The 24,638-nt window shown below is 50.4% G+C and overlaps 1 protein-coding gene across 1 annotated transcript in view; it reads left to right on the forward strand.

The window, feature by feature from the left end:
* Nucleotides 1-24,638, forward strand: part of Cdh13 (cadherin 13) — a 739,646-nt gene that overhangs the window by 406,589 nt on the left and 308,419 nt on the right. Inside the window, exon 5 of the mRNA XM_013013008.1 lies at nt 22,120-22,272. Within this exon, the coding sequence (XP_012868462.1) occupies nt 22,120-22,272 (153 nt within the window). The remainder of the gene's footprint in view (nt 1-22,119; nt 22,273-24,638) is intronic.

Here is a 24,638-nt window from a genome sequence, read left to right on the forward strand (position 1 = left end):
AGTAACCAGTTGTGACAATTCCCTGCCTGATTGGAGACAGATCTTTGACCCATGATGTCCAAATGATTAAGATTAGCTTGGATTGCTCTGATGTTTCTTCTGTTTTGTTACAAATGTAGCCTCTATCTTAACTCAGTAAGAAAAAAACAGAAGGAAACTGGCCATTTTATTTGTGTGTTTCAATCATTCAAAAAGGAAAAATACACTGAACTTTTTCAGTCACTCAGGAAGGTAATACTTTAGTTGAGATAACACAAAATTTTTTTTAAGTATCATTGATATTAGTCAAACATCGCAGCACTGGTTATTGTCTGAAGAGCTCTCATCTGTTGAGGGGCGGACCTGTGACCTCCAGATAAAGTTTCAAAATGCAGAAAATATTTATCTTCTCGCCATGACCTTCCAGGCACAAGACGTGAGCCGTGGATTTGTTTCCTAGGGAACTAGTGAGTGAGGAAGATCTATAATTAAATCTGTGAGTTATATGCTACACATGGAACAGGGCTCCCACCAAGTCCTGTGGAAGGATCCAGTGAGATTACTATGGCTGCAGCTAGTGGAACGAAAGCCAGCCCTTCCTGGGATGTTCTTAGCAGCACCATCTGGAATCTTCCATGGGAACGCTCTTAGGGTTCTTCCAAAAGCCGCTGTGGGCTTAGGCGTGCTTCCATTTCATTTGGGCCCCATGTCCTGGCTGAGGCCAGGGGAGCCCCGGGCAGGGGAGGCCGCAGAGCGGCCAGGCTCAGTGCGTCCAAACCTCAGGGCCAGAAGAAAACTCAGCCAGCGTTCTCTTGAGTTTCCTGAGCTTCCAAATACATATTTCAAATCAAACCTTACCCCAAATTCAATAGGTTAGGCAAATATGGGTGAGTTGACTTTGAGTGGAAGGGAGGAAGGGAAGGAGGGAGGGAGGAAGGGAAGGAGGGAGGGAGGGAGGGAGGGAGGAGGGGAGGGAGGGGAAGACATAGAGGGAGGGAGGGAGGATGGAAAGAAGGTAGAGAGGGAGGGAGACAGAAAAAGGAAGGGAAGGAGGGAGGGAGAAGAGAGGGATGGAGGGAGAAAGGAAGGAATGGAAAGAAGAAAGGAGAGACAGGGAAGAAGGGAAGGAGGGGGAGGGAAGGAAACAGGAAAGAAGGAAGGAAGGAAGGAAAGAAGGAAGGAAGAAGCAGAGGGAAGGAGGGAGGAAGGAGAGAGGGAGAAGAGAGAGGGAGGGAAGCAGAAGCAGAGCTCACCTTTGTTGGCCTTTCTACCACTTCTCCAGCTCCAAAGCCCAGGGCAACATGTTTAAGGATCCCACGCCCCCAAGTGAATACAGGCATCAAGGTAGACTTAGAACAGAGCCAAAAGAACCCTTGCTCCTCATCGTCAGCCATCACCTGTAGATCACCCACCGCCACCTCCAGATACAAGCCACAGTCAGAAGGGAGAGAATCTGCAAAACAAATTGAAGAGTTGTTTCCAGACCTGGCTCGGATACATTTCATAGTACGTTTCGGTGTCTGAGCCAAGTTTCCAGTGCACTGCTTCCGCTTCTCAGCCATGGGATCCACTCAGGGGCTTCTTCCTTTTACTCTGAAAAATAAAACTCTCTTGACTCCATTCTTTGCAATGGGGTTGTGGCCCTGTGTCACCCCTCAGTCAGCCAGAAGAAGAACCCCGCAAAAGGGAAGGTCGATCCCAGGAGAGCTAGAGAGGAGACAGCTGGCAGATCTGAAGATGCATGTGTGTGTGTGTGTGTGTGTGTGTGTGTGTGTGTGTGTAAGAGAGAGGGGGAAGAGAGTTGGGGGAAGAGAAGTCTTTTTTAATGATTTGTTTTTGAATATGCCTACATATGGAAGTGAATATAGGGGAACATATGCCTGTCTTTCTGTCTGTCTTTCTTTCTCTCTCTCTCTCTCTCTCTCTCTCAACCTCTATAACATAGAGCAAATCATTCAGCTGCTGTCATTTTTTTCCACGTAAAAATGAGATTAAATCAAGACCTCTGAGAGAGAGGCCACACACACGGAGCCCCTAGCCTGCTGCACGGGCCAAATCCTCACTATGTTCCTGAGTTACATGGGAAGTCACCAGCAGAGATAAGCTCACAGAGAGCTAGTTAGTTATTTATTTAAAGTCCTCTGTGCTTTATTTATTTTTTAATTTTACTTTATACCTTTAAGTTGTCAAAAGGGGTTCCCACTCAAGATGTCAGTTTACATGGAGCATTTAAAACAAAAATCCTGAAACAAATCCAGGTGAAAAGACTTTAGGCATCCCTTGTTTAAATGAGATCATGAACGCCATTTTCCTTGAGATTGTCCACTTGTTTGGGTAGTTGAATTTCTCAATTTCTTGTGATGATGAGATGATGGCCTGTGATGCGGCCTGAGGGATTTTCCTAAATACAACACGCTCCTCCCTGGCCCCTCGGAGGAGTCGCTAGAGCTATCTCTATCACGTACCTATGGACCCAGTCTACGCCTGGAAGTGTTTTCACATTATCACAACAAAAGGAGGAGTAATGAATAAGAGAAGCGCACAATCGCTTGGTCCAGTCCCCAAGAACTCAGACCTCCATGGTGTCATGTTGGCCCTGTTGCACTCCCGCCATCCCCCCCAGGTGGAGGGACTAGCTGGGGCCGTGGAAATGTCTGTCCCTGGGTTCCACCGTCCCTCCCAACACGACCAGGGCCTCTCCACGGAATGTGTCTGGAAACCAATCATCTTCTCTCTTTTGTTCTTCCACTGTCTTGAAGAAGAAAAGAAATTGCATCTTTTTTCTCTAAAAAAAAAATGAGCATTTAGCCATGAAATTAGCACAGTTATGATGGCATTGTCCTGTTTTGAGAGGCGTCTGACTCCGTGGCTTCTGGAGACAGAAAGGCCTGATCATCGGCCTCTGATGGTTGAGGCGCTTTTGATTTTTCCTTGTGTTGTTTCCGTATTTGTCCCCGTATTCATTTTCTTTGTGTTTCTTCTTTAATCCGTCCTCACATCTGCTGAAGTGGTGTAGAGTCAGGATTGAAACCCCAGGGTAAGTTACTGGGAGTTTAATCATCACTCCTTGTAACAGAGGAAGATCCAGAGCTTCATTCCAATGAATGGGACAAGGGAAGAGTTTGGATGGAAGAGAAAAGTGAGGTGATAACCCCAGAGATGGAGCCCAGTGGAGGCAGAGAGGGACAGATGGGTAGGGAGACGAAGGTGTGTGTGTGTGTGTGCGTGTGTGTTTGTGCATGCACGTGCACGCGTGTGTGCATGCCTGAGTGTGTGTGTGTGTGTGTGTGCTGCTTCTAGAGCTCACATTCAGGGCCTGCACACTGTCCCTGAGCTTTTTTGCTCAAAGCTAATGCTCTACCCACTGGAGCCACAGCTCCACTTCTGGCTTTGTGGTACTTAATTGGAGACAAGAGTCTCACAGACGTTCCTGTCCTGGCTGGCTTTGAGCCGAGATCCTCAGATCTCAGCCTGTTGAATGGCTAGGATTCTGGGCGTGAGCCACCAGCACCCAGCAAGATGGAGGTTTTTGACACAAACACTGTCGTCTGCTATTCACAGACAGGATTTCGTTTCATGCTCACCACAACCACAGGAGCATCTTCATTTCATTTTTCTTCTGCTATTTCAAGTTCCGTTTTATTTTGACTGGCACACAATAATTACACGTATTTATGGAGCCGGGTGTAATGTCCCTTGCTGGGTGCCTTCCAGTGTCGGCTGAGAGTGGGTTGCAGTAGGCCCTTTGTCATGGTGAAATGGTGAGTGAGACCAAAGGTGGCCATCCAGACGTGGGTGCACCGGGATTAGAGGGCTCGGAGGTGGTGATGGAGGAGAGGAGAGAGGTCTCTGGGTCCAGGGATGGTGCCAGCTCTGCGTTCCCAGGCCCACAGCTTGTGCAGGTCTGCGCCTGTGTACCATCCACCCTTCTGTCCTCAGCCTCAGCCTCAGCCCTGGCTCCTCAGGAAAACCCCACAGCTCTGAGAGGCCCGTCACTCACCTCCTGCCCGTGCCCGGCGCTCAGCCCCGGGCTGGTTCCTAACCCTGTCCTCGTCCGACTGTGAAAGGCTGCCTGTACTCTCCATCCTGCAGAAAAGCTCATTGCATCAGCATGGATATTATTAAATTTCACATAAACTCAACTTTTGTCTATTTTAGAAGACAATCAATCTTTCCTTTAAGAAATTGAGGTGGTGAGGATTAATGACCAGCCATAAAATTTTATAAGCCATTATTCCAGTTTGCTGTGCCCCCTCCTCTCTTCTTCCTCTTGTTTGTAAGAGTGGGTTTCTACCTTGCTGGCCAAGACCTTGGGCTGCAAGGAGGTGAGATTGGAATGGGCCCTTGGCCAACCTAGCCTTTTGACATTGGCCATAACGAAGGATCTCAAACGTAGAAGTTCAATGCCATCTATCCATCCTGTGCTAGTAATAGCAGCATGCTGCATTTGCCTTTCTCATCAACTCTGTTTGATTTCATAGAAGCCAGTCTTCTCTTTCAACAAGATATACACATACATATATACATAATTATATATGATCACATATATAACATTATATATACAAATATATTAAAACACATGTATATATGTGTGTATACATATCTGTGCTTATATTGATTTGTTAGAGTAGGAAGATAATGTAAAACCTTTGACTCTCTTTCTGTGTGTGACGTCTATCCTAATTTGGGGCTCCTTTTTTATTTTAGAATTCAGTGGGTTCCTTACCTGACTATGATTTCCAGCCACCCCTGACACTCAGCTGCAAGATGAATCAGAATTGCTCTGTTCATCTCTCTGGGATTTCCCAATGACTTGTTTCAGATTCTTGCGCCCGTATAACCTACTACTCATCCTGATCCCAACTTCTCATTGTCTTTTTCTGAGTGTCCTCAGTATTAAGCAATGGTGGGGAAATCGCTGCAGTGGCCAGGAAGCTGTTCTGTAGTCTGGGCTGTGGTCTTCAAATGGCGAAAACACATCTGCATAGAGGAAGCCAGCCGCAGGCGTTGGCTTCCGCAATCAGGGAGTCTGGGGCGCATCCTCGAGGGGTAGATCTGGCTGTGGAACAGCTGGATCAGATCTTAGAGTTGTTCTCTTTGCAGAGTGGCTCATTTCTCTCCACCTTTCAGTCATGAGCAGCATCCTTCCAGCACTGTGCTCCTCAAAGCTCCCCTGCGGATTCCCGCCAAAACATATGTGGGGGGGAGGGGAATCCTGTGTGGTTTGACCTTTCTCAAATGCTCACTGCTGACTACTGCTTGAGGCTGCCTCTGCTGCCAGTGAACGGGCTCAGTGTGGCCACCCGCCATGGGAGATGGGGCGGAGAGAGCGCGGGAGAGCATCGCACGGGAGCATTGTTTCCGGGTAGCTGAGAAAGCTGACAAGAAAGGGTGGAGAAGCCTGGTGTGCAAACACCCGTGTGCCTCGGCCAGGTTCCAGCGAAGTCAACACCAGCCATTCACGTAAAGGGAACTCAAAGTCGGACCCAGAGCCCAGCATGTCTCCTCCGCTGTGCTGCAAGGGCACCATGGTGACCTCCAGGAATTTCCACACCGCCCTGGGGACACAGGGATGGCCCCCTGAGGCCCAGATGGCAGCACTGTCCTCCAGGACACGGGCCATTAGGGCAAGGAGGTCTCCCCAAATCACAGGTACTGATGGATTCACATGCCTCTCCTTGATGCTAACTCAGAGAGAGAGAGAGACAGAGAGAAATGGCCCTGTGTTAACACTGTCTCTGGAATTGAGTTATTTTTTCTAAGGCAATGCAATCTGAAGATTGCAATTAGTTAGCCATTATGAAGACAAATCTTCAACTATTTCTCTCACTGTGGTGACATTTAAAATGCTTCCTGCTCTACCAAACCGTCAATTGGATTTTTTCCCCTCCATCTTTTTATAATGGCTAATTGCTGAGCAATTGATGGAGTCCCCTTTGTTACGGTGTAATTACTAAAATGGCCAAAACAACCACCCTGATGGCTTTCTCAGCAGGCTCGGTGCAGCCACCTAAAGGGCGGGTTGGGGGTAGAAATGTTCTCACTTGGTTAAACTCCTTGGAAATGATCAGTCGAATTGCTTAGTACAGTGGGCTCTGTGGACGCCGCGGTTTAACTGTTCCTTGGGGAAAGCTCCTCCCCCTGTCCCAGGCCCTGGCTTTGCCTGTTTTGTGGAGAGCAGACGAACTGACTCATGCAGTTTGAAGAAAGGCAGAAGAGTAATGCGACCGTTCTTTTCGAGGGCTTGGCACCCGTGGGCTGCAGTGAGCTGGCAAGAAATCAGAGCTGACGCGCTCTCGGCCCCTGCTGAAGCCTGCTCGGGGGAGCCTGGACAAAGGGTTTCACCCCAGAGCCTCAGTTTTCCCATCTGTAGAATGGGCAGAATAAAGCCGCACTAGGTTCATTTGGGGGCAAGTATAAAAGGCGACACAGCTGGCGTAGGAGATGGGGAGGGAAGGGTGTGGAACACCTTCCACTGGAGAACCTGTGCATGATCCCAGCCGTGGTCCTACGCCATAGTAGAGGGAACTGAGGGACAGAGAGTTAGCAGCATTTTCTCCATCACGTGGCTCATCGAGAGCTGCAGAAGAACTTGAGCCCTAACACTCGGGCTTTGAGCCCCGCCTCCTGAAGACAAGGCCTGAACTGTTGTATTTCTCATGGCTCCAGGAGCAGAGGTCCAGCCCTTCAGAACAGAGCCCGGGTCTCTGCACGGTAGAGGGGGACAGGGCCCCCCTAAGGCCCTTCCTACATTCTTCAAAGCCCATTTGTGTACCCAAGAGAGAAATTCACGAGCGGGGTACTGAGCGGAGCGCCATCGGCACCCTGCGGTGATTCAGTGTTATGTCTGCTCCCTAGCTTCCATCTTTCCCCTCCTGCCTCTCTCTGCTTTGCACACCCAGCAGTGGTAGCAAGAACAATTCAACCTGGCGTCCATCCGGCAAGCCTCGGACTTGATGGATTGATCCGATCAGAAAACCCACTCCCAGCTACTCAATCTTCTACTTCCTTCTCTCTGGAGTGAGGTCCGCAATGTCCACTCAGATGATAAAAATCAATAGAAATATAGAAGACCCGCACCTAGTGGGTTGTTTGTTACCTTCGGGCCGTCACCTGTGCTTGCCTCTGACCTACCTATTTTTCTTCAGTGATGAGGATTAAACCCAAGCTCCTGTATACGTGAGGCACGCGCCCTATCGCTGAGCTACACCCCTCCCCCCCCACACAAACACACAGACACACACACACACACACACACACGGATTTCAAGTCACTGTTGAGAGCCTCTGCTCTCTAGAATGCAAACCTCAGCCTTGAAGAGCTGTTCAAGGCAGAGATGTTCACGTTTGCTGTACGCAGTACAGACCTGGCCATTTTTTTCCAAAGCAAAACCTTTGCTTTCCTGTCTCTCTACAGAATGCGCCTTCCACCGGCAGGATTGGGAAGGGCAGCACACAGCACAAATGGAGCCTGTGTCAGGCTCCAGAGCCTCATCCTTGCTCACCCTGCTCAGCCAGTGTTTCTCACCTTCTGTGTGTGGACATCTTCCCTCACAAGCCACTTCTGGTGCCCAAACAGGAAGAGGCTAGACAAGGCTGGTCACTTTGTCTCTTTCTCTTTCTTAGATAAAAAGAAAATGACTTAACTAAATCTCCCCCCCCCCCCCGTGAATAAAAGAGTCTTTTAAAAAAATGAGGTTTTAGTAGCAAATAGTTCTCTTAAAATCCGTGAACTAGGAGTTGGTTTTGCTGACTCTGCACCCTGGAGGAGTTTGGAGAATCACCTGAGAGGTCCGGGCCTGGCCGCTCACACCAGACACCAGACAACGTCCCGGGACACGAGGGGCCAGGGGTATCTGCCATTCCTCTCCCAGCCCCTCTGATGGCCATCCCTCCTGCTCAACAGGAGCATTCCCGCCTCTAGGAATTTTATAGCTAGTAGTACTATTTCTCACCTATAGGTAAAAGTTCTGCTCACAAATATCCACAGAGAACTCACATGTATGCTCACACCCACTCATTAGCTACCTACAAATTTATACGCTGTTCTCCATATTCACAGCTCAAGGTGGACACGTGGTTGATCGATAGACAGTAGGCTGCCATTATCCTGGGTGGAACCTTTGACCTGGGGAAGCCAACCTTTGACCGGGATGTCTTTTATCTGTCCTTCTACATGGTTACCATCCCAGTTCTAGTAGATTGAAGATGCATTGTGGCTGGTCCTTTTTAATAAGAAGTAAAGGGTTAGACAAAGACAATACTTGTGAGCATATTGTAGCTTCTTCACCCCTGCATGGAAGACATAACCTGAGGAGTCCAGAGCACGGGAGAAAGTGAATATATTGTCTGTTGTTTGGGAACGGGCTCAGGAGCCGATAAAAGATTCAACTCTTGGTTTCCCCGTAGGAGAGGTACCCAACCAGTATGAATATTTTAGAAATACTAGAAGGTAGGAAAGGAGCCGTAATTCATCACTAGCACCTCCATGGTACTAAAATTAAATAATGGATTTTTTTTAAGATAGCACTGCAAGAGTTTTAGAACCACAAAAATTATTCCTCTCTTGAGAATGTTGCTTTTTTCTTTTTTTGCTTTTATCTGTTCTTCGCCTCTTGAGAAGGTTTTGATTTACTTCTGTGGTAAGCCTAGGGCAGGTAGGAAGTTGGCAGACCGTGGATCTAGGCTGGAGCAGGAAGGTTAAGCAGCCTACAGATAACATTGGAGAGCCGTGTTTGGCTTCAAAATGGAAAGGACTAGAGTTGAAGAATCTAGCAACCAAGAAGCGGGCTGTGGCCAATATCTCACCTAGATTTCTGAATTCATCTGGATGAACTCAGAAGTTTCCATACCTGGCCTTCTGGGGGTAGGTAGCTTCACCTGGCCAAATCTGCCTTCCGTGTTGGTGAAACAGCGCCAACTCCCGGGGAAAGGGCTCTCGCAGCGTTAGAGCAGCGCCTGGCAGCAGACACAGGCCCCCGGTGAACACAATTATTACCAGGGAGGCAACCTGAAGACTTCAAAGAAAAAAACGTAATGATGAAATGATTGCCATTGGTGTTAACACGTTGCTGAATTCTCATATCGTGCCACAGGTGTGTGTTTTGTGCACTCAATTCCTTTCTGTCCTCCCCAGAGCCTCAGGAGCTCAGAGACTCCAAGAGCTCAAAAGATTTAAAGCCATGGGCATCCCAGATTCAAGTGAGCGGTGCAGAAGCTTGGGAGCTTGTCTACTGCCGGGGCAGGAGTGATGGGTGTTACACGGCATGTGGAGAGGGAGGGCGTGGGATGGAGCCTTTAACCGATAACCGATGGGTGGAAAGAAAGTCTCAGCCCAGGTCCCAGGACGGTGCCTCCTTCCTTGCTGTCCTATGCGATACTGATCAGATCTGCTTGGTGTGTCAGCCTTGGGATCCCCGTAGCTGTGAGGGTCAGAGGGGTGTGGAGAACCCTCCATGGCCTCGGGGTCCCTGCTACTAAGGACCTCTACATCTCTTGAAGACGGTGGTTTGAGCCTGGACATGGGGGCTGGGCAGCCATGTCTACCTCCTGGCCGTTGAGCCTCAGCTGAAGCTCTGAACTGTTTGTTCTGAAGCTTGCACTGGAGGGCTTTTCCAAATCAAGACTACATCAGCCTCCTCTTCCACGGCTCGTCACAAGATTCCTCAAAGTGCACCTCCCGCCCCCTCTTTCCAAGTCTCCATCCACTTCCTAGCATTGCCTGTGTCTCCTCGTGGAGACTGCCGCAGTTGTCTCTCAAAAGTGCCTCACCTTGGGTGGGCTGGGAAGGTGGCTCAGTGGTAGAGCGCTTGCCTTGCATGCCTGAGGCCCTGGGTTCGATTCCTCAGCACCACATAAGCAAAAAGAAAAAAGCCGGAAGTGGCGCTGTGGCTCAAGTGGTAGGGTGCTAGCCTTGAGCTGAAGAGCTGAGGGACAGCGCCCAGGCCCAGAGTTCAGGGTTCCTCTCCTACGGGGAAACCAAGAGTTGAATCTTTTATCAGCTCCTGAGCCCATTCCCAAACAACAGACAATATATTCACTTTCTCCCGTGCTCTGGACTCCCACACATACACACAAGTGCCTTGCCTCCCTGGTCCTCAATCTGCACGCAATGTCCACCCAGTATCTGTGTGGGACAGAGCACACCATGTGGCATGAGCTGCCGGGGAAGCCACTCGCCCTGCACAGCAGATTCTGGGCGGTTCTTCTACTTCAGGGTTGTCTTGGGCATTAGTCACCAGTCTTGAGCGTCCCCGAAGCCCATGGGACCACCCCACCCAGAGACTTCCATGTGTGGCACATCGGTTCTCTAGCACCTTTGTTCATGGTCTCTTGTTGAAATTTCCCTGAGGGAATGGGAAGGAGAAACAGATTTTAGGAGATCCTAGCTTCAAGGAAAGGTGATGCCCTGATACTAACCCAAGATGATCTTCTTGAGTCTGTAGATAGGCTCAGGCAAACTACTCTGTTCTTAAAAGGATGTTTGTGTGTGTGTGTGTGTGTGTGTGTGTGTGTGTGTGTGTGTGTGTAGAGATGAGAGTGACAGACACAGGTACAGAGAGAGACACACAGAGAAAGAGACATACAGGGAGAGAAAGAACGAGGTGGGGATGGCGAGATGGTTCAATTAGAATCATTATTCAAAATACTCGATCTATATCTCAGAACTTCACCCTAAGAATGACAAGCCATTCACACACAGAGGAAGCCATTTCTGCTCATTGGTATGTGCGTTCATTTCCTTTCCTTTCTGGACATATGGCCTTCCATTTCAGCCCGCTTTACATAATTTATTTATTAGAAATATTTGAATGTCAGCCGTGGACCATGCATTCTTCACAGCAGGGAACGAAGCAGAAATCCATGCTGACATAGAGCTTATATTTGAAAGGTAAATAGATACAGCAGACATAAAGTCACCAAGCACTGAAGAATAAGACAGAAAAATAAAACAAGCATGTGGCCATGGAGGCTAGCAATGTAAGGAAAAACACTCTTTTTCTCTCTCAAGAGGAAAATACGCATTGAAATTTGATGGCCAACAAAGTCATGAACCATTCAGATGTCCGTTTGCTAAGATCCTGGTCATCTTGGCGTAAGAGCCTAACTTGGAGAACAATGCTGATAAGATTAAGGAATATTGGAGAGAATTCTTTTCCACCAGTCGGGTGGTGAGTGATACCATGTTTGAATGTGAACTGGCTTCGTACACACACATGTACTTCTCTTTCAATTTTCCTTATACAGTAATTTTTTTTTGGCCAGTGTCCCTCTTTGTGGCCCACTAAATGGCAGACTCACCTTTCAAACTAAGGAGACATCATTTCTACCCATCCCAAGCCTGGATTTTCCAAAGCAATGGATGATGTGTCTTACTAGCCAGACTCTGTCTCTGGACAGGAGCTTCCAAGTCCTGTCCTGGAAGCAGAAGGTAATACAGGACTGAAACAGAGATCGGCCTGAGGAAAATGGCAGCAAAGGAGGGGAAGGGGAAGTGGGTGAGCGCAGCAGAAGTTGAGGCTGACACCGTGGTTGGGGGCCGGGCTCTGAAGAGCCTGGAACGCATCACTGAGATCGGAATGCCTACTGACATCAAGGAGATGGGGCCCTTGGAAAGAGCAGATCTCCTAGTCCTGTGAGACCGTCACTGCTGAGAGAAATGAGGCCTCTCTCAGCCTCCTGCGCATCCTGTCAGCCAAGGCGCACACAGGCCGGACCGAATGGAAATGCCTGACATTTTATTTATTTCTGACAATACCTATTTTTCAAGCATCAGTCTTTGCATTTAAATTTGTCCTGAACTACAAGGAGGAAGAGGAGGAGGAAGAGGAGGAGGAGGAGGAGGAAGAAGAGGAGGAGGAGGAGGAGGAGGAAGTGGAGGGGGAGGAGGAGGAGGAGGAGGCGGCGGCGGCTGAAACTGAAAACACAGCCATCAAGAATGACCAGGGAGAGACGGTTCCATTGTGAGTGATTCCTTCCAAATAGGAATCCCTCCAGATTCCTAATTCTGGTTTTGTTAGGTTGCTTTCTCTGAACCGTGGTTCAAACGCCTGCATACATATTTGGCTTAACCTTTCTCTGGGAACTGTAAAACTCTGAACTGATGGGAGAGACAGGAGCAGAGCAGCAGCGGGAAAGAAAAGTTTGGCAAGTTGGAAAGAGACTAAGTGTACATATTTCAACACTGTCCAAGGGCCTGATTAATTTATTACCCTTTCGGATGGCAGAACACATGCAGAAACCTCCAAATTATGCCATTACTTTGACAAAGCTTGCGCGGGTGAAAGGAGTTAAAGCTGTTTCTGCCAGGAATTTGATGTACGGAGAGAAGGGTGACCCCGTAGATACACATAAATCTGAGAAGCGAGACTTCAGAGTCCCTAATCCTGGCTGTGCCCCTGTTTCGGGCCTGAACAGAACGTTGCTGATTGGGCTAAATGGCGTGAATGGGCTGAGAGCTGGCCCACCGGCGCCCGGCTCCGCTCCTGCCCATTCTCTTCCTGCACGTGTCCCTGTGCAGCCCAGCGCTTGCTACCCCATTGACCGTAGGGAGCGTGGTTCTATACCGTGGCTCTGGATGGTTTGGTTTAGACTCAAAGTTCTTATCTAAGCTGGCTTTGGCGCCTTGGTTTCTCCCTCTATAAAGTAAGGAGTAATATCAGCGCCTACCTTAATGCTGTTGTGAGAAATGAATGCTTAGAATGGTGTGTGCTGTCGTGTTCAATAAGGGATAGCCACGTCACCATCATCATCATCATCACCTAGTAATGGTTGTAAAAGGAACACCTTCTTTAGGTCCCTGAGCATGCCATGGCTCCAGTCACGTACTCACTGTACTCCTTTTAGGAAAAACGGGTTCCTATCTTACAGAGGATGGCCACGAGACTCAGAGAAGACACACCACTGCCCACCAGCCCTCACTGTGTACAAGTCTGTGACCTAGAATGCCACCACAGGTTCACCCATCTTCTCCAGTCTCTGTGCATTTGTCAGGATAGGCCAGTCTCTGCTCTGGAGACAAACCACCAAGATTTCTGTCGTTCTTAGTAACCAGGTTTGAGTTGAGCTCCCTGTCCACTGAAGGTCAGGTGAAGGTCTCCAGTGGCCTTCATGCTCTCCCTGGACTGCACTCAGGGAAAGCACCACTATCTCAAGTGTTTCTGATCACCAGGAAGACAAAGAGAACTCCGCTAAGCACCCAGAGCTCTTAGAGATTATTTTTTCCTGGAATTATCAATGGGATTTATGTCTATTTTCCTCACGTTTCATTTCCAGAGCAAGTCAGATGACCACGGTCAGCCTTGAGTTGCCCAGGAAGTACAGACCTAGGTGTGCCGAAGGAGGGTCAGGTAGTGGGGGTGGCCTGCTGTCATAAACCTGATATCTGAATGGAAAACACCCGCTGTAGAAGATCAAGAGCTTTCAGTGGAGACTTGAGGAGCCATCTTGATTTGTGGTAGAACAATAGGAGATAACACCACAGATTGTGTTTTGAAAGTCAGGCCCGTGACAATCAGATGGCGTGAAGAACCCAGAAATTCAGGAAGTCACTCCCCAAGACGTTCAGTTATTCTACGGAACAAAAAGGAACGTGAAATGATGGCACTGGTTGGCAGAGGAAGGAAGGGCCCTTGGGCCCAGACAAGCGAAGCACGGGCCGGAGCCTCCCCACGGTGACTTACTTTCTCGGCGCTGCACATGTGAGCGTCTGCCAGCTCATCTCCCATGTCGCCTGCTGAACCATGGTGACCGCCAGCCTCTGGGGGCGGCAGGGGCTGCGGAGGGCAGGAGGCCTCAAGATGTATTCTGACGGGAGGAAAGGAAGCGAGCGGGGCTGGGAGACCTGTGCGAGCTCAAGTTGTGCTTGAGAACGAAAACCGTCTTGCTAAACGTTCTAGAAGAAAAACTGACCTTCAGGCTATACATTATTGGCAAGAAGAAGCTCCTGCAATGTGAGTAGCATGTGCCAAGTACATTCTGGAACGTGAGCAGGGTGAGAGGATCTCTTAAGAAGGACGGCCATGAGAGAGAAACTGGTTTACATCGGGGAATCTGGGTGTCTCCGCAGCAGAAAGTCCTCTTGGCAAACAACTTTACTCTTCTCCCTTTCTCTGCCTCTGAAGCTTGTCCTTAAACACAGGTGCCAGTGACGGCTGCCCATGCAGCCTTCCCTTCCTCCACGCTGCCGTCCTGACGTTGGTTTTCTCTGGGTGCCATCTCATCTTGCGCTCTGGTTGCTCCACAGCCCGCAGCTGCTCTGCCATCCCCAGCCCCAGATGCCGCATGCCACCAGTGCTCCTCAGAGAAGCATTGAGACGCATGCATGCATTCAACAAATGTCTGAGCAGTCACCTTGTGCCTTGTGCAGGGGTGAACTGGGTTTACCTCTGCAGGACAGCAGTGGGATTTACAGGCTAGCAGAAAAGATGGGCTTTCCATTCTAAACTTTATAGACCATTCCAACAGTTTCATGTGGTGAGGTAGACATTTCCAGAATACATCCTTGGGGACGCCTGGTGTATCAACCATGAGGACCCAGGATTGGCTTCACCATGAACAGTGGAGATGTTGACCAGAGTTGTTGTCTACCGTGAACCAACTAGTCCCTACAGTGTAGAAAAGGGGCCCCACCTGCCCTGTGTAGCAGGACGGCTGAATAAAAGCCATTCTTAGTCATGTTACAGGGCCAGAAGTCTAAGTAACGCAACCAGTGAATATTTTTAGAGATAGAGATGGATGGATAGATAGATAGATAGATAGATAGATAGATAGATAGATATAGAGATATAAAATCTAGATGTATGCCCCCCATGGAGAAGCTCGTTCTCTTCCACTGTGGTAAAATATACCAGTGGCCTGGCGTCCATTCACATTGCAGCCATCCCCACCTTCCAGCTCCAGAACTTTCTCTACTGTGACTTCATACCTCTTATACAATAATTCCCCCTGGCAAATTTTAATCTGTCTTCCATATCTATGAATCTCACTGTTGTAAATACCTCATCCAAGTGGGAACCTGCAGTATTTACCCTAAGTCTTTTTGTAACTAGTCTCCTTGAGTTATATCCAAATTACACTTTCATTTTTAAGGCTGAATACTATTCCAGTATATATATAGATATATATCTCTATATATGTCTATCTATCTATCTATCTATATATATATATAAAACATTTCATTCGTCCATTCATCCATCGGTGGGCTTCCATATTTTTGCTACTCAAAGCAGAACTGTATAACACTTGGTCTGCCCATGGATCTCTTAGTAAAGATAGTATTTTAGCTGACTAATAATATGTTTGTTTGGGTTTTTTGGTGGCACTGTCCCTGAGTTGCTTTTGTTCAAAGCTAGCACTCTACCACTGGAGCTACAGCACCACTTCCAGCTTTTTCTGTGATTAATTGGAGATTTGAGTCTCATGGACATTCCTGTCTGAGCTGGCTTCAAACTGTGGTCTGCAGATCTCAGCCTCCTGAGTAGCTAGGATTATAGGTTTGAGCTAAGGACACCCAGCTAATAATATATATGTATATATATATATATATATATATACATACATACATATATGTATATATAGTTGGTCGTGGGGCTTGAGCTCTGGGCCTGGGTGCTTTCCCTGAGCTCTTCAGCTCAAGGTGAACATTCTACCACTTGAACCACAGCACCACTTCCAATTTTCTAGTGGTTTATTAGAGATAAGAGTCTCACAGAGTTTCCTTCCCAGGCTGACTTTGAACCATGATCTTCAGATCTCAGCTTTCTGAGTAGCCAGGATGACAGGTGTGAGCCACTGGCATCTAGCAAGCTAATAATATTTTTTTAAGCTATCTAACATTGAATTTTCACACGTGACAGTGTTATATGAAAATGGGGGATCATTAAAGCCCTCTAAACACTTGGAAGTCAAGAAGCGCCATCTTAAAAATGAGTAAAATCCTACACATTAACCTTACCCTCAAAAATAAGCATAAGCCATGACTCCCCATGAGAACATTACCAAGGAATTATAAAGTGTAAAAGAATGCAAAAGCAAATGACTATTGAATCCCACAGAGCTCAGGTTAGGCGGAGGCCTAATCTTAAGTCTGTTATGAAATAAGAAGGGAACCAAGTTGGCATGGTGCCTGCTAAGCGACAAGGCCGTGGATGGAAAACGCAGATCTCTCCTAACCTTGTCTTTCTGGAGTCCGTTTTTCCATGCCATGTTACCCATGATCACAGCGCCGTCCATGGGACAGTGGAAGCCAGTTGAAATGAGAGGCGAGCCCAGCCACTCTCAGTGGTGTGAGTGTCGACCCGGGCAGTGTGTGTCCAGCCCTGGCCCCACCCCATACTCCTCCCCAAGGACTCTTGGCACAGAGCGTCCTAATTCCCTGTGTTAATGGAAGCCAAAAGCTTGGAAGCAGGAACAGCACAGGGGTGAGGAACAGCATGGGTACAACACCTGCCCGTACTGGAGAACGGCTACGTGTATTCAAGTTGGGAGTTTCATGAAGGACTAGTGAGCTACGGGGAAATTAACTCCCATGAAAGACTGTGAGAGCCGATCTAGTGATAAACTCAATTGCCTGCTCATAACTAGAGGCAAAGGCAGTACGTAAATTCTTTCCTTTTGAATATAAAGAAGAAGCCATTCTAAATTAGTATGTGCATCAGACTCTAATAATTCTTACCTGTTTACTTAATACTGCATTACTAATAGAGGCTCTTCCACCACACTGAAAACAGTATAGGATAAGAAGACAATATCTCCTCCACCTTCCCATTGAAAGAACAATATTCTTCCCACGTGGTTTAATTCTTTTGGTAACTACTTTTGGGGAAGTAGGGAATCTAATGACTATCTAGAACGAGGATCTATTTGAAGGGTCTCTTTGGAAACTGTGAAGACGGGAGGTCGCCGAGTCCCTAGAGATTACACGATCCACACAGCTCACTTTGGGGAATTTTAACTGAGGAATGTTTAAATGATGTTGCCCATATCATGGGAGGACATTTCCAAAAAGAGAGAGATTAGGACAACAGGCCTGATTTTTATTTTTTTAATTTGTGAATTTATGATGCATTTTATGACTGTATAAAAACATGTAAATAAAGTTGTACTTCTTCTCTTAAAGTGCCTTGGTTTCCAAGCACAGGAGGGAGTTAATAGCCGCCCCCCCCCCGGGGCGCAGGGTGTGGTGGGATAGGGGGATGAATTGGGGGCAGTCACCACTGCCCACCGCAAGGCCATCTGACCTCTATATCAGGATACTAAGACTTGCCTGCTGCCTTTATCTTTGGGGAAGGCCTACAGACATCTCCATGTTTTAGACTACAGAGCAGCATCCACATTGGCCATCAGAACCATTGTCATAGGGTTGGGGGTGGAGGGGGAAGGGTTGCCGGACCACGTGACCACGGTGCATTCTTCCAGCTCAGAAAACAAAGGCAGAAGACAGTGGCCGCCATCTTGAGTGTTTAAGTCCACTTCCTGGGGGGAGCGGGAGGTGTCTCCTAACCCTGTGAGATGAAAGTCTTGCATGAGCATTCGCCTTGCAGAACTCTCCTTTTCTGTAAGGGGCATCCTGACATGCTCCTCAGGAGTGGATCTGCGCGGAGGACCTGTTGATGTCATACAGAAATGGGGAGGCTGAGGAAAGCCCTAGTGCTAGATGATTAGACTTTGCCAGGGAACCGCGCAGACATTCCGGTACAGAGAACAAAGGAAGGTAGAGGGTCAGGAAAGGGGCCAGCAAGACCCCTTCTCACAGGGAGAAGTGAGAAGTGCCAGCTATTGTCTGAGATGACCTGTATAACCCAGGAGGCTTAGGAGGGGCTGGGAGGGACTAGGAGGCGGAGACCCTGGTGTGGATGTAGGGACCAGGGGCTTCATCATGGCGGACAAGGATTTATGGCTGCTGCCCAAGTAGTAGATGAGGGTCCTGCAGCTGCCCTGGCCTGGAGGTCACTCCAAGGGGCTCTTGCCGCCTTCGAGGGTGGTGGCTGCCCCCGAGGAGTGCCATCCCAAGGTAAGGGGGGTGGAGGCTGATTATTTACTACGTGGGCCTGGTGCTGTCTAGGCAGGGAGCGTGCCAAGCTGTGGCGAGGGGAGGGAGCGTGCCAAGCTGTGGGAAGGGAGCTCATTTCGCTAACACCTACTCCATCCTCTCCTGACAAAAATGTGTTTTCCAGGTGGCCTTCACCTCGCTGGGCCCTGTGTGGCTACTGGTGGTACAGGTGCCGGCCTGGACTCTGCCCCTCCGGCCACCCCAGCTGCTTGCTGGGCCTGAGTGTCTCTGGCTGCCGCTGTGTGTAAGGAGCCAGTGAACGCCCCCTCACACCCATTCATCCACAGCGCAGGCTTCACAATTAGCAGGGCTTGCCTCTCCTGCTCACAGTGGGACTTTCCTTTCCTGTCCTCTGAGTTGGAATGGGGATAAGAGCCAATAATGAGGAAGAGCGGGACTACAGGTGCCCACTGCCGGAAGGGCGTGTAAATAGCACACCAGCTTCGCTGCCTGTCTGGTTCCAAAGGCTTCCTGCATGGCTGTACTGGTAGCCTGGCGCAGCCGGGACCAGGCTCCTCGGTGAAGGGCGGGGGCCTGGTTTCAAAGGGTGACAGGATGTGACAAAGCCAGCGTCCCCTTTGAGTCTCCCTCCTCGCTGTCTGGGTTTCAAGCACACTAGGAACGCATAGCTGTTCAGCTGCCAGAGCAAGCTACCATGGACACGTCAGCGTGACTGAGGTCGGTACGTGTGCACACGGCACCGCTTTTCTCCTATTGCCCTTTTTCTCATCCCAGAGTGAACGCTGGACCCCCGTTGCCTTTAGCCAACGTGCTTTATAATTGTATAGGCTCATTCCTCCAGATGACCTTTCTTAATTACCCAAAGGAAATGATATACTATACTGTAAACCCAACTCTGACCAGGGCAGGAGCAGACTGAAACAATCTATGAATGCTCTTTAATTCCTCCCCACCTCCCCTCCCCCTCCCTCCCTCCCCCTCCCCCCAGCCTTCAGCCCAAGGCTCAGAGCCCTCCTCCTGGATGGTCTTGTCCCTCCTCCAGCCAGGAGCTGCGCACCTGAGCTCCGCCCACTCTTTGCGGCCTGTGGCTTCCTGTGCTGCCTGGTGGGGACCCACCTCAGCGTCTTGTCCTCAGTTTCCAGGGTCAGCCCTCGCCATCCCCGCTCCTTCCTCCTCCTTGGTCACGCCCACCCTCCGTCCTCCTCACTGGTGCTCACGCCTGTAATCCTAGCTGAGATCTGAGGATCTCGGTTCAAAGCCAGCCCCAGTCAGGGCTTATCTCCAGTGAACCACCAGGAAACTGGAGGTGGGGCTGTGACTCAAAGTGATAGAGTGCTCGCCTTGAGCAGGGACCGCTCAGGTACCACCCTCAGGCCCACCTGGCAACGTACAGAAAGTAGGACTTGAGTGAAGGTAGCAAAGAGACCGCAGGTGCTACCGAAGGTGAGCGCCGGTTCCATTGGAGGGCTGGGATGGGGCTGTGTGTCTAGAGCAGGGCTGTTCCAGTGCTGTGCGCCACGAGGCTTGGTAGGCTTCCATGTCTGGCCTGGCTCTGAGTTTCTGATGCACAGAACTTGGAAATTTGCATCCTGTCTACTCCAGGAGATGCTGATTGTCAGCCCAGGAATCACACCTCCGGACAGTTGTGGAAGAGGAGACGCCCCTGCCCTGGGCCTGACTGAGTACTCCTTCAATATGCAAACTGCTCTGAGGACTAAACGAGGCCTGATCCATGGGTAAAAACCCAGGCCTAGGAGAATGGAGAGAGAGAGAGAGAGGGAGAGGGAGAGGGAGAGAGAGAGGGAGAGAGAGAGAGAGAGAGAGTCAGAGTCGGTGTGGACAGTGCTGCACAGCGGCCTCCGTAACAGAGGATGAGAGCCTGCGTCCTTCCCTGGGGAATGAGTTATTTCAATCCAGCAGCAAGTGCTAATTGAACAGGATCTCCTCTGGAGACCTCACTTCTGCAAGGTCAAGCGGCAGAAGCTCTCAGAGAGAGGGGGTGGAGATGACCCTGACCTTGGCAGCGGAAGGGAGAGTCACCCTCGGGAACTTCCAGGTTTTGAATTCAGCTCGTGACACCGAGCTGCAGGTGGAGGAATGGGAGGTGGCGAGGCCTGCCCCCAGAGGCCCAGCCTGGCTCAGTTCCTCCAGAACATCTGGGTACGGTGTCCCCCACCCCCTGTACTTCCGGATGGCTTCATGAAAGGGAAAGGGGCTCAGAGGCACCTCCTGGTGGGTCAGCAGCCAGGCTGTGAGTGGCAGGAGATCACACCCCAAGGCCCTTCCTGGAACGGGCGGCTCCAGCTGCTCAGCAGCCTGGGTCATTTCCGTGGGTTGTCTTGTAGGTTGTAGGACCCATCTCGGGTATGTTTGGAGGGGGAAGGGAGGGAGTCAACGTCCCACAGTGGGTGGGGGCCCGAGCCACTGTACCCACGCTGAGTGATCTGCCAGCTGCCCCGGCCGGTCCCTGCAGCAGAGGTACAATCACAGATGTGACCCACAAGGGATTTTTGTTTTTAACATTACGGCTAAGATGCTTTCGCTTTATGCCTGGGGCTGCCTATCAGCCCACAGATGGCAGGATAATTTTGTTGTGACCGTTGGTGTCAGTGTTGCAGTAGTTACCTATGACTCACCATCTACGTACTTTACCGTCTCTGTGAGCCCTGGGAAATAAGTGGTCTTGCCCCATTTCTGCAGAGGAGGACATGGGGATCCGCAGAACAAGAGGTCACTGGCAAAGGCAGGACTGCGACATTGGGCCCTGTGAACAGTGTGGATTTCCACCAACCAGGCGTCAGGCCCAGGCAGCTGGCAGGCAGCCCCCGAAGCCCAGGCTCTTGACCCCCCGCAGTGTCCGGGCAGCGGAAGACTGTCAGGTGGATGAAATCAAGTCAAGTAGTGATTTAAAAACTCTTCATCAGAAGGAATCACGTGCCTTATTTTCTTAATGATCCTATTTTCCATTAATCTTAAAAAATGCAAACAGAGGTAATTGGTGTTTAATTAAAGCCGTCAGTGTATTTCAATAAAGAACATTTTAAATCAGGGGGAAAAAAATACAAAACCCCTGCATTTGCATGGCCATATTGATTTGCTGTGCCTCAACTGGCTCTGCCAGTTCACGCTGCCTTAGGCACCACTGCCACCTGGTGTCTGTGAGCAGAATTGCAGGCTTGGTTCCTACTTGTTCGCAAAGTGTCTGCGTCTGAATCTCTTTCTTTTTATCTGTACAAATCCAAAATGTCTATTACATCTGTGGCCTTTAAACTGTTTTGTTATCACCAGATTAACATTTACAGGTACTTTTAATAAAAGTAGCATTAACTATGGATAAATACTTCATTGTCAATTCTAAAGCCAGCTTCTGCAAACACAGTAATAGAGCTCTTTCTCTGCCTGCACAATATCAAGTGCTGGAAGGACCTCTATTAAATTTGACTTCTTCCTCTCGGCTCCCCTCAACTCAAACCCTACTAATGACTCGCTAGTTTTGGAACGTCCTAGCTGCTCCTCCTGCCTGGACTGCCAACCCTCCCCCTTTACCTACTGAGTTTCTTCTTCAAATGTCTGATCTCGTGGTGAAAGCATGGGTACACATGTCAGTGTCTCGGGTAGCAATGTCTAGAGAAACGGACGGTGCCGCTCCAAGTTCCATCAAGTGTCCTCCCAGCCATCTTAGGGAACGGCTGTGCCCTGTGCTTCCGTGACTCAGAATAACCTGCTTCTCTTACCCCAGCACTGCTTCAGGGTTTAAAGAAAAACAGATGTGAAGTGCTCCTCCATCAGGGAGTCTGGTCCCTAGGACAGACAATGGGGCGGGGAAAGCAAGAGGCGACAGAAGCACCTAGAACCTTGAACGGTGCCTAACTGGTGCCAAGTTGTCAAACCAATGTGGTCCCTTGCCTGTTGAGCCTTGCTTGCAAAACCAGCGTGGTATTGGGACCTCTTCCACCCATCGCCTCAGCACTGGCCAGCTTCCCCAAGGACCTGGCGGTCAGGATGGAGGGGGCTACATAAGGATGCTATTTGGGGCAACCTCAGTTCATCTGAGAGTGGACGGGTCACCATCGCGGGCCTCCCGGGTCTCCCAGACGATGGTAAACATTGCTCTGTTCCTCTGGCCAGGTGGTTGACAGTGACAGGCCCGAGGGCTCCAAGTTCCGGCTCAGCGGGAAGGGCGTGGATCAAGAGCCCAAAGGAATTTTCAGGATCAATGAGAACACGGGCAGCGTCTCCGTGACACGGACCCTGGACAGAGAAATGATCGCCACGTACCAGGTGAGTGCCCTGCCCCGGTCTGTGTGCCCCCGTGTCCCGGGGCGTGGCTGCAGCGCCCTCTGCCTGTGGGGCAGTCAGCGCCAGGGCCTCGGGCTCCCGGATGGAGCGCCAGGCCTGCTTCCAGCTTTGGCCCGTGGGAGGTGCTGCGGCTCTCTACGCCATCTTTGGCTTTTCTGAGACCCGCTTAGCGATGGAGAATGGGAAGAGGAGCAGACCATCCAACCTGGCCATTCTGTTCTCACAGATCTGACCAAGAGGCAGGGAGGGGAGAGCGTCCCTCGTTGTTGTTTGATTTGAAACGATGCTGTAAGAGGCCGCGGTGCGCTCCGTAGGAAAACTTGCTAAGTATTTAGCAGTTGGGGTCTGGGCATCGTGGCCCGCTGCCAGACGGTTTTCTGCAGCCGTTTCAAGTGCTCTCGAAGACGCGTCGGGTCTATGGAGAGATCGGCCGTGTCCGGTGGGCACAGCGCCTCACGTAGGGTGTCCCACGGTGGGGGACGTGTTTGCACGCATCAGAATGGCTGTGCGTTTACAGGTGAGAGGAAACGCACAGCACTGAGGGCTGAGTTTGTCTGTTGCTCTCTCCCCAGCCCTACTGGGGGGTTGTGGATTCCAAGTGGGGACACTGGCGGCTTCCGGTGCTGGACATGGTGGGGGGAGGGGGAGAGGGAGGGGGAAGGAACCGTGGTGGCTCATGGGAAATCTGCCATTGACAGCAGGCTCCATGTTGACCATGCACTCCAGCGTCTTGGTCCCAGGAGAGCACGGGCCCCACTCAGACTCCCCCTCGGAAGCCTGGCCAAAGGTTTTCTGGGCATCTGCAGGAGGCAGCGAGCACTTGTCAGTGAGCCCCCAGGGGTGAGCCATCTCTCCATCACAGACCCAAGCAGGAAGCTGCTCAGCCACTGTTGAAATTGCCGATGGGCCCCCTCAGAAATGTCCAGTACCAGCTGGCCGTGGCAGTGACCAGAGAGGGCCTGGCAGCTGTGGGAGAAGCGGGCAGCAGAGCGTGGGCATCTGCCCTTCCCTCTCCCCACGCCGGCCGTAGGAACAGCCAGGAGGCCGCAGGTGCGGGGAGTGCACGTGTGCGCTTCGGGGCTTGGCATACAAAATGTCTTCCAAGCGGGCCTGGTCCCTGGGAGCCATTTGGGGACGGGAGCAGCAGCAGGAAAACACAAACCTCAGCCTTTGAGGACTAACGCCACCAGGCAGCCTCTGGCCGGCTGCGTCCCTTGGTTGTGACACCAGGGTGGGGGTGAAGGCCTCCTTTGGGAGAATTTCTGACCATGTGATCGGCTTTGCCCGTGATCTCCACAGGGAGAAGGGCATGCTGTCATGCGTGTGCGGGGACTTTGCTGTAGGACAGGATGGCTGAAGAGACAAGAGACACTCACTTGGCCCCCGATTTGCTCATGAAGAGCTGCCCGTGCGTGGGGCTGAGCTCGGGAGGGGGCTGCAGGGATGTATGAAGTGGTTGTGTTCGCATCTAAGTGCTCTTTAATATGGCCGCTGGGGGCGAGGGCTCTGGGATGGAAAATGGCTGCCCGCTCTGCGTAACGTCTCCCTGGCCTGTGTGAGTTCAGACACCATCACCCTCTCTGATCTAGTGATTTGATTCTCGTCCATAAAGTGTGGCTAGATCTCACACCTAGAAGGATCAGAAAAGGGGAGATGACTCGTGTTTGTAGCCGGCAAGTAAAATAGGACTGTCTCTTGGCGCTTCTCATACTTGCTCTTCGCAGCTGTGTGTGGTCTCGCGTGGCGGGGCTGGCTGTATTCCAAGCATGGCCGTCCTGCGCTAGTTGTGGGGTGCTGGCTGGTGACTGCCCCAACGTCCTAATGTCTGGAAAGCAGGAATTGTAATGGTGAGCTCAGAGCATTTTGTGAGGGTTAAATATCAGGCATTTGGTACAGTACTGGGCCGTGGTAAGCCCCAAGGGGTAGGGCAAGAAGACAGTGAGACCCAGCACACAGGCTCCCGGCTTCCCTGTGCCTTTCGTTTCTGTGTCTACGGTTTGATCTAAAAAAATCTTCCCCATGGTGGGCAGAGGACAGGCCTGGGAGTTGTGCCTTGTGGGTCATGGAGGTGGCATTATCCATGCAAAGGTGGGCCCAGGTCCCCTCCCCCAAGGCTGTGGGTAGGCAGCATCTGCCAGGAACACTGGGGAGGACCCTGAAAATGTAGAGCCAGCCCCGCCCGCTCCCCTTCGCCCCAGCCTGGTAAGGCTGGCCTCCCCTGCCTCACCTCCATTGCTCTTCCTTGGAGTTTTGTCCTGTTTCTTCCTATCCTTGCTGGGGAAGTCTGCCTCGTTATCCACCCTGTGCTCGCTGCTTCTATTTCTGCATTTTCTGGGAGCTGGGTCACT

This window comes from Dipodomys ordii, unplaced genomic scaffold (genome assembly GCF_000151885.1).
Source record: "Dipodomys ordii isolate 6190 unplaced genomic scaffold, Dord_2.0 Scaffold18, whole genome shotgun sequence".
Lineage (NCBI taxonomy): Eukaryota > Metazoa > Chordata > Mammalia > Rodentia > Heteromyidae > Dipodomys > Dipodomys ordii.